The 10601-nt window shown below is 33.4% G+C and overlaps 1 protein-coding gene across 1 annotated transcript; it reads right to left on the bottom strand.

Moving 5' to 3' along the window:
* Nucleotides 1-1813: 1813 nt before the first annotated feature.
* Nucleotides 1814-4041, bottom strand: LOC111680322 (synaptic vesicle glycoprotein 2B-like). The gene is made up of 7 exons (XM_046946866.1): nucleotides 3810-4041; nucleotides 3417-3741; nucleotides 2971-3349; nucleotides 2580-2906; nucleotides 2375-2507; nucleotides 2161-2317; nucleotides 1814-2024 (listed from the first exon to the last, which is right to left on the bottom strand). Exons 1-7 carry the CDS (start codon nucleotides 3925-3927, stop codon nucleotides 1820-1822), a joined length of 1644 nt encoding a protein of 547 aa, XP_046802822.1. The 5' UTR covers nucleotides 3928-4041; the 3' UTR covers nucleotides 1814-1819.
* Nucleotides 4042-10601: the final 6560 nt, after the last annotated feature.

Genomic DNA, 10601 nt, shown 5'->3' with positions numbered 1-10601 from the left:
ACACGACCGGTAAGAGATACCGATTGGGTTTAGGAATCCAGCATATGCTGCTTTGTACACAGACCTGTTCGAAGAGAGAATTATCCAACCCATTGTGTATAGGATATATCAGTTTTTAAACCAACATTCTCTCCAATCGATTTTGGGTATTAAACCACAGTCACTACGTGGATCCCGAAGTGCCAGATTACATGGTGCTCTGGTTATACCTCATGCCAAATCATTCCGAGGCGAAGCCGAGGATACATATGACATTATTGGTAGCACCTCTTTATACCGGGATTGCAATACACCATGATGGACATTTTGTCATGGAAACTATCCCCGGGGGGCGTGAGAAGTTTATATATAACTTTGTCATTCCGTTTGTATTTTCCATAATATTATTTTCCGACCCTATACAGCAGACGTCAGAGCTAGTATTGTTCTCAATACGAAGATATTCGGCAGTTTACATGTATACAGCACGATCGCATACGAACTTCTCAAAAAGAGCGTCAAAAATACAAATATTTTATTTAGTTGCTTGGCAGAATTCAACACGTTTTAGTCGCTTTGTTTCAGAAATTGCAAACGCAATTTGAAAAAACAAAAACACAACTTCAAAAACAAGAACATATTTTACAAAAACAACATACACACTAAATAATTTTCTAGAATGCATAACAATGAATGTAAATAAGATCATTCTTATTTGATACCTTTTTTTAAATTTTTATTTGAAATGATCTTTCTATGTAAAGAAATTATCATTCTTATGTTCATTGATTATATTTAGCTTACAAATATTCCAAATTTATAGTAGTGCAATTTAATCTTTAAAATTGAAAATAGCCAAATATTTTTTTCAGTGCAATTTCATTGAAAAAAATACAAATAGTGTGTGTGTAGTGGTGATTTTTTTCATCTGCCTCTCTATACGCCGGAGTATGCTATAAAGCTTATATATTCTAGATCCTTATATACAGCGGAGTCGATTAAGCCATGTCTGTCTGTATGTACTTTGAAATCAGTTTTTAGAGGACCCCAGATATTGGCGAGATCCGAATTTTTAATAATTCTGTTAGACATGCTTTCGGGAAGATCGCTATTTAAAATAACATTGTTTATAAAAACAAGACAGAGCGAGGGCAGCACTAGTGTGTTGTTATTGGCTCGAAATATGAAATTAATCATGTGGAGCCTGGCTTAAGTAAGAATTCAAAAAAGGGAACTTTTTGGTGAGAACCGGAAAAAGTGAACTCTTTGGTACTCTTTTATTTTTAAAAGTTACTTTTTGAATTTTTTTTATAATATTGAACCTAGAAATATGAAATTAGGTATGTAGGGTCTGAATATGGTGAGAACCCATTAAAGGAAACTTTGGATACTTTTTCGTTTTTCGAAAGGTACTCTTTTGATTTTTCTATAATATTGATTCCAGAAACATAAATTTAAGCATGTTGATCCCGAAGAAAGTCATGTAAAAGAGGACTTTTTTGTACTGTTTTTTAACACACCATGTGAAGGTAAGATTCGGATTCGGATAATGCGAATAATGCTCAAATTAAAAACTTGTTTTCCAATTTACAACGCTTCTGTTTCCAAGTATTGTGTCCAAGTATATTGTAGAAATTAAAAACGGAATGACAAACTTATAAATACCCTTCTCACGAAGGTGAAGGGTATAAAAATACCAAAAGATGTTCATCATATTTACTTGAAGGCACCAATATTTCGTCCCTAAACAAACTAATAACCAACAAATCTTAGATTGTTTTACATAATTTTTTATTTATTAAATAACTTAAAGGTAATATTAACAGTGACTAAATTTTAATTAAATATTTTGATTGTCATTATTTTGCTTTTTATTGTCCTGGGTTTTAGGCATCAGAAAACCCAAACAACCAGCTAATATTAATGCGAATGATGATGTATAGAAAGCTAATTCACAATGACTTTCTATTAGGGCACCCATTATATAACTTCCCGAAACACTGCCAATGCGTCCCAACATTAATGAAATGCAAACAGCCATTGCTCTGAAAATGAAGGAATAAACATTAAATCATACTGTTTAAATCACGGGAAAAGTAAAAGTCCAGAAAAAACTTTAATTCTCACAACTTTTCACTAAATATATATGAATTTTTGTTAATAATATAGTTTAGTAATCACCTTAAATTCGTGGGATAGATGTCTACTACAATGGCACTCATAACACTTGTTGCTACACCTGAACACAACATAATAGCGATCATATAAATGGCCGCCAAAGGTATCTTAATCAATATGCTTAAAACTCCAAAAATACCAGAAGCAGCAAGAACTACAACTATAATAAAAAAAGATTGAAAAGTTATGATTTAACTCTGTATTTTTCAAAACTTACATAATATTAGAGTGCGATTAAACTTTTTGCTCGCAAACAGCACACATAACATCAACAACACATACATAACCTCTAATGTGATTGTGTGTTTGTAGGTGGAGATTTCTAACTTTGTAGTGCAAGTGTTTTCCATCTAAAATTAAATTAAATCATATTAAAGTTAGTATATGTCATTAATTTGACATTTTCTAAACTCTATTCTTACCTGTTCATCTTCTAAACTATTTGAGTTTGAGAAATTCGAGGATTGTGTAAATTTTAAAATATCACAGAGACACATAGGTTCCTCATATTGCTGCGTATATAGCATGGTAGTATTGAGAATATAAGGAAACCACATATAAAGACCATGAGCAGTGAAAAATGTAATAAATTGTATTAAAGCAGCCAAGCAGGTTTTGCGTATATGTTGGCCCATGAATAGTGGTGCGGTTTGATCCCATATTAAGCGTAAAATCGATGTAAATGATTTTGGATCATCCGAAGTCTTTTTGCGTAGAGGTGTATCCAAATCTGGCAAAATGGTTGTGATCTGTAGAAGAAAGATATTTTAGTATTAATAACTTTAGGGAATTATTGGTTTCTGGGTTTCTTACCGTATATTGCTCATCTTGGAGATCTTTATTTCCTTTAGTATTTTTCCTATGCATATTCTTTAAAATATCTAGAACTTCTTCTGATTTATTCAAACCCAATAAGAATTTGGGACTTTCTGGTAAATAATTTAAAATAACACAGCAAACAAGTCCGGAAAGACCACATACATTTAAATACAACCGCCAGGGTTTAAAGACAATGTGTAGAAGTGGTATATCCAATTCCCAATCTTGATTAATGAAAAGCCAAGCAAGAATTGGAATGAATACGGCACTGAAGGCACTTATGAAAGCTGCACACATGATAGCTTTGTTGCGATTCTTTTGTGAATGGAATTCACCTAAATAGGCAAAAATAGTAGCGGAACCAGCCGATATTCTAAAATTGAAAAAAAGAAACATATATTATTATATTTACTACTGCCAAATAACTATTCAATACTTACAATATTCCATTTATAAATCTCAAAACTGCCATCATTAAGAAATTATAGGAAAAACTTGATATCAATGTGACCAAAAAGGCCAAGAGTAGAGCTGGTCTCATTGTCTCCTTGCGGCCCTTGGTATCAGCTAAAAATCCCCATAAATGGGAACTAAAAATGATACCCAAAAAACAAACGGCACCTAAAATGCCTTGCTCTTGGTAAGACAAATCTAAATCACAGGCGATAACAGGCAAAGCAAAACTAATGCCAACCGATTCCAAAATCACATTATTCAAAACGAGACCCGAAAATATGATAAGTTGTATATTATATTTTCCATAACCTGTAAGAGAAAATACAAATTTTCAATTTTCCTACTAAATGTTATTGTATAAGGTTGAAGTTATTTACGTGTCTTTTCCAGAGCTTCATCGATGGTAGCAATTCTGATGGGTTCTGGTTCTTTGGGTTTCTTTTCCATAGTTTCCTCAATTGGGGAAATTGTGATTGGTTCCGATTGTATAACCATATTTGTTTTTATTTATATATAATTTTGCCGAAAAATATTAATGTTATCCACCCGTTAAGGAAACCGCGACAATGTTGATTCACAACTACTATTTCTTTAATCCATAGCCATACGAAAGTGAATGAGTATTTTTTTCTAAATGCGTGAACATTTAACTATTTATACTCGTTAGCATGTTGTCTTTGTACTAATTTTAAATGTTTGTTATCATTATTATAGATGATGCTTTAATTATCTTTTTTTTATGTAGATATATAACTACATAATTCCAAAATACACAACATCTGCTGATCGTCTACACACGACAATTAACAAAAGTGTTGTTTGTTTTGACTGTACTTAAAAATGTCGGGTCTTCTTTAACAAACTTTTGTTTAAGAATAGACCAAATGCAATTATTTGCAAGTCATTAAACTTATTGACATTTTGCATATTAAAATTGATATATTCTAATCACTTTGATTTCTTGTTAAAATGTTTGTAAATTATGGTTCTATTTAGGATACGCGTATATATAATACGAATAAAATTAAAGTTGCAAAGAAGTTATTTGTCTAAATATGAAAACTCCAAATAGTTGTTAATACATTTGCAGTGTCATTTCGACTGAAGAAAACTTGATATTGCCTAATTATGAGCCCTGAGGAGTTATAGTTTCCCAGCAGTTCGACAAAGAGTCAATGCATACGCAAAAGCTGTAATTTCCACTGGATGACCGTAATTCGTATGTTTTGGGTCTTTCATCACGAATGTACCCTTTGTAACCGAGAATGAAGACAGTCGTTACTTTAGTGTCCTCTTTGTAAGCGGGAGCTGAGACAGTCGTCTCTTTACTGTCCTCAAGTAACCTAGAAATTATACTCTTAAAAGTTGTTTTTTTTCGAGAATGAAGACATTCGTCACTTTAGTGTCCCCTTTGTAAGCGAGAGCGGAGGCAATCGTCTCTTTACTGTTTCTTTGTAGGGTGTGGAGTGACGATTGACTTCCTCGTAGGACAAGCCCATGTTAAAATGGTCGGTCACCTGGGTAGTCAGGTGGCTAGAGGCCACCACAAGTGGTAGGCTAAGTGGTCGGGACTGTCCCGTCGAACTGCTGAGTTATTTACAATACAGTTTGTAGAAGTTTTTAGTTGTAGAAGTTTTGTTATGAGAATTATATTTTTTGTGAAAAAGCGCTAAAAAAATGCAAATTGCTCTACAATGAAACACTAGTTTAATTGTTATGTTTTATCACTTATTTTAAAGTGGCGTATGCAGGTGGAATAAATTAGATAATCACTAACCTAATCATTTAAAACCACTGTCTTATTATTAATTTATTAAACAATTATATCAAAAATAAAAGTTCGTTCTCTAAAGTTGTGATTGGTTCACATAATTGCAGCAAATAAATTTCATAATTTTGTTAATTAAACAGCATAGGAATTATGTAATTCCTCACAAATGGATCTAGTCGTTGTACAATGAGTGCAGGTTTATTTTGTGCAACTTTTTCGAAAAAAAAGCATCAATCCCAACATTTGCCGGCATGTTTTAATTGTGGTTGCTGGAGTTGACAACCCTTTGACGAATAATTTGGGTTATTCGGATACGAAGAACTTGTACTTGGGCTATGGATAAAGAAACCTACATACAAAACGAATGGTAAGTGGTTAATTATGCTGCTTATGCTTCGCTCATTGATACATTCAACGCTGCCCTAAACACTGTAATGGTCTGCTTACAAATTACCTTGCAACATCATTTGCAAAAGAAATCTAAGATCCTCGCAGTCAAGAAACACAATGTCATGTTGACTAAGCAATGATGTTCACACAGTTGGATAAACTCTTTTTCGACCACTGGGTGAGCTTTACAACGACTTATCACCGCCCCTTTGTATATTTGCAAGAGAAATCTAAGATCCTCGCAGTCAAGAAACACAATGTCATGTTGACTAAGCAATGATGTTCACACAGTTGGATAAACTGCCAGGCCTGTTAGAATATACTTCGTATATACTAGGTGGTCTTTTTCGACCACTGGGTGAGCTTTACAACGACTTATCACCGCCCCTTTGTATATCTTACACGCCGGTGGCAATTTACGTGTAGGGATGTTCCGATCCAGTACTCGATCTATTTAATCTGCCGTTGCGGAAGGACAGCTGTCATGAGCAAGCTCAATCTAACGCCCACCTTATATTTCGCCAAACCACACTGATGAGATGGGTTTGTTGATTTAGCAACAGCAATTAGTCCGAAACACAGATATTTTTAATTGACAAGACTTTTTTTGGCCACAAAAACTGTTATAAGTTATTTCAGTGGCCACAAAACCCCACTGTGATAAGTTGAGCATGTTTTAGAGTAAACTCCAACACACGTAACCATGATGGAAATTCGCTTCTAAATTAATGATAGCGCAGTGACGACACTCCGTTTTGCCAAATCTTAGTTCAGCACATCTTATTCGCCATAGAAATTTAACATGAAAATTATATTTCACCGTATATCAACCCTTTAACTAAGCATCCCTTTCCTGCGAGTTTAGTTTTAAACCACAGCCGAAGGAACTTCAACTCACTTACCAGCCAGGAGACTGGCCTGCCGGCAACTGTCCACCCGTAGTACCAGGTTATGTGATGCTCTGGTTAGATCCCATGTCAAATCATATCAAGAACTAACCGATGAGTCCTAGACTATGGTAGCATCTATTTATCCAGTGTTTGCAATACACCAATTCCGCGATCGCAGGATACTTGAAGTTCGCCCAACGCCCATAGCAGACACGGAAAACTAAAGTAGTTCTAGCACAACTAAAATCGGGATGGGGCAACAGGCTAAATGACTACTGGTTACGCATAGACCCCAATGAATGTCCTGCATGTGGTCAAGGTCCCGAATTATTACTTAAGGCATATGTCCTTTAATTACTTAAAGCATATGTCCCTTAATTACCAGAATCATATAATTTATTTGCTGTAACTATGTGAACCAATTGTTAATGATTTTATTACTTAAAAGTTTTAACTTGTTTTGTATATTGTTGTTTAATAAATTAATAATAAGACAGTAGTTTTAAATGATTAGGTGAGTTAATATCCCATTAATTAAATCTACATACGTCAGTTTAAAAGTACTGATAAAACATAACTATAAAATCAGTGTTGTCAATGCTAAATCTATTGGCAATGTTGTTACATAATTCTTTTAAAAAAGTTTGAAGTAATTTTTCTCGAAATATTTTTGAAAAGTTGTAAAATAAAAATTGATATCCTTGTAAATGGATTTAACTAGTATTTATTATACTAGTCATAAAACTGGACCAACGGTATAGGACTTTTGAACAAATAATTTCTCAACGAACTGAATTTTGTAATTTGCCACACAAAATTTCAGCTACAAATTACGATAAAGTTTCGAAATAAGTCTAAAACTAACTGGACAATGTTCGGGATTTTACTAAAGAACCGTTTAGGTAAGCACACTTTTCAACGTAAAAATGAAGAGGATAAAGAGATCAAAGTAGAAACGTCCACAAATGTACTGGTTAAATCATTCGAGAACAGCTGCAATCTGCGAAAGCGGTGATCTGCCCAAAAGAAATCGTGGGTAACCGGGGAGATGACGTAAAAAGACCTCAGTACACTGGGATGAGTATCGTAATAAACGAATATAAAAAAGCTAAACGAGACTCCTGAAAACTTTTCTGTGACCAGGTAGATAGCGTATCTTTGATACGTCAAATGTTCAGCCGGAATCTATGATTATACGGGCAAGAGGCTGCAGGATATGGAGGATACAATGAAACTCTCATTTCCCACCCGGTATGTCGAATAACATAGATGAACCGATATTGGTGGAAGGAAAGACTAATACGGAAATAGTTATTACATCTGACATGGTTAAAAGGGCAATCAAGAGCTTTGCTCTCTATAAAGCTGCAGGGCGGATCGGTGGAAACCGCTTTAAACGAATTTGTCTATTACATAGGAGCATCATTTGATAGCAAACTGTATACACTGGCGGTATACATTGACATTGCAGGAGCCTTCAATAACGTGCGCACTAATAATCTTCAATAACGTGCACACTGATAATCTTATACAATTTCTAGACCAGTTTCATGTTGACCGGGTGCTCCTTAAATGGATCAACCACATGGTAAGGAACAGATGGATATGAGATGTATGATATAACTATGAGGGTGGTATTTTGTAAACTTTAATCTGAGTTACCACTATTAATAGCCGTCTTGGGACGGAAAAAGGACTTAGGCCTGTCTGCTACGCAGACGATGTCGTAATACTTTTAAAGGGAAAGAATCCAAATTACTTGTGTATAAGAGCTGAGGAGTCTCTGAATACGACGTAGAGCCGGAAAAAACGGAAATCTGTCTTTTCACAAGAAAGACAAAAATTTCTACGTATACTGAACCTTGCTTCTGGGCAAGAAAATACCAGTGACAGACAAAGTTAACTGCTTAGGTGTAATTTTCGACCGAAAATTAATATGGGAACACCACATAGAGGAAGCATCAACAAGGCACATCGGTGATGTGCGATATTGAATTACATAACATTGACATAACAGAACATTGAAACTTTGCATCACTATCTTTGTCAGGCATTCGTGTAGTTATTCCGAAAATAACATTCCGTAAGATTGGAAGATTATTAGGAATTATATCTAAGAAACTGAGTTTTGAGCATAGATTCAGACCAATGTTGAGCATGTGGAGAGGAGAGTAAAACTTTGGAAAACTATCTTTGCTAGGCATTCGTCGAAGTTAGATCTAAGTATATTCACCCAGCAAAAATTGCATTACCTAGTAAGCTAGAAAGTGATCAGGGAATCGCATAGAAACTAATTACTCTTGGGGTAAATAACTATTTTTGTTCGACGAGGTTCAAAAATTATTTACCTACCTTAAACAAATTAATAACTGGTTACTTATTTATTACAAATCTACAAACATGTTATGTGATAGATAGTTATTTTGAGCCGACTTTGTATGTAGAAAGCAACAAATATAATTCCTCAGCCAGGCATTCAGTTGTTTTCTATATTTCTCACTCCAGCCGTTGCTCTATTAACATGGTGCTTTTGTAATTTTAAAAAAATTTTTTGAAAAAATAAACGGTATCCAGCTGGGCTCGATACCGTTAGATATAGCCCAATCGTCTAGAGCGTTCATTTGTTAAATGAACGCCCTAGACGATTGGGCTATATCCAAATTTTTTTTTAAAAATGAACACCCATTACCGAGTAATGTATGAAAAAACTACTGATAATTACCAAAAATTTCATATTTTTTGCTGTGCAGTTATTTTTTTCCTGATCATGAAAGAAGGTATATTTCTTCGGATTTGATCCTCCTATCAACCTAACCTAACAAATGATTGAGTGTCATCTCTAATTTTTATTGCATAATTATCATAATCAGCTGTTTGTTTTCATCTGTTTTAATTTATATAACTTATTTTGTCTAAATAATGTATCAAATGTATTTTTGTATCAAAAAGAATTACTAATGTGTCGTGGAAACGGGTTAATTAGTTATTGTATTTGGAAGCCGAATCAAGTAACTTAACTCTTCGTGTGAACTTTTTATAAGGATTTGAATCGCTCAAATCTGTCATTTTAAAATACTTGTTTGATATTTCATAGGATCTATTCAGTATAAACCTGTTAAAAACAACACAAACAATATGTAATAATATTTAAAAGGGGTTTTTTAATATTTTTATAACTGTTTATACATCTAGTATACTTAGACATACATTCTATTTACGTTTTACGATCATAACTTAATAAAAGTGTTTGAGATATAAAAATAGTAAAATTTCAAATATTTACTCAGAATATACAATTTTCCAAAGGAAATGTAAATAAACAACATCTCTCGCGAAGTAAATAAATAAAAAAAACGTGTGAAAGCAAAATAAATAAACAATTTTTTAATAGAGGAAGATTTTTTTTAGTGATAATGTAATATTAATAAAAACTAAATACACATTTGCAAACATGGTAACCATTCTATTTTGGTTAAAAAACAAAACAAATTTAGAATATACTATTTATAAATAGTTTTTAAATGGGTACTAAGTGCTGAATTTTATTTATATAAAAAAGAAGACAAAGAAACGATGTTAACAACTATGATTATGATTAAAATGTCTAATCTAGATTTTATTTTCGTTTATTTCTTCCTCAGAATATTGTATTTGTTTTTTTTTTTAATTTATGAAATGATCTTATGATGGTACTACTTCTGTTAGTATGTGTGATGACAGGGAACTGTATTTTAAATATGCGTGCTAGGAGTCTAAGTAGTCCATTCAATGACAACTGTACAACACCTTTGTCTCTGTCCTGCCTTGGCGGACACCAGTTCTAAGTTCTTTGACAGTCTGATATTGTATAAATTAGAGGCTCTCTCTTGTATAAATATGAATCATAAATTTCTTTTTCTGTTTAGCTCCTTTTCAGGATAGGTCGAGGTAATATTTGACACGAATAATTTTAATTCACACTTTCGTCTATCCTATAATTTAGTCTATAGTCTAGTCTATAGTCTGGCCTTTAGTCTGGCCTATAGTCTAGTCTATAGTCTAGTCTATAGTCTAGTCTATAGTCTAGTCTATAGTCTAGTCTATAGTCTAGTCTATAGTCTAGTCTATAGTCTAGTCTA

Source organism: Lucilia cuprina, chromosome 3 (assembly GCF_022045245.1).
Source record: "Lucilia cuprina isolate Lc7/37 chromosome 3, ASM2204524v1, whole genome shotgun sequence".
Classification (NCBI taxonomy): Eukaryota; Metazoa; Arthropoda; class Insecta; order Diptera; family Calliphoridae; genus Lucilia; species Lucilia cuprina.
Note: the sequence above shows the minus strand (reverse complement) of the source record. Positions and strands in the feature narration are given on the sequence as shown.

What these genes read in the sequence shown, in the direction of transcription:
- LOC111680322 (XM_046946866.1), bottom strand. Translation starts at nt 3,927, where the DNA reads ATGGTTATACAATCGGAACCAATCACAATTTCCCCAATTGAGGAAACT. An exon ending in TCCAAGATGAGCAATATACG is followed by an intron (nt 2,907 to 2,970) that starts GTAAGAAACCCA and finishes TTTCTTCTACAG; the next exon opens with ATCACAACCATTTTGCCAGA. An exon ending in ATAGTTTAGAAGATGAACAG is followed by an intron (nt 2,508 to 2,579) that starts GTAAGAATAGAG and finishes ATTTAATTTTAG; the next exon opens with ATGGAAAACACTTGCACTAC.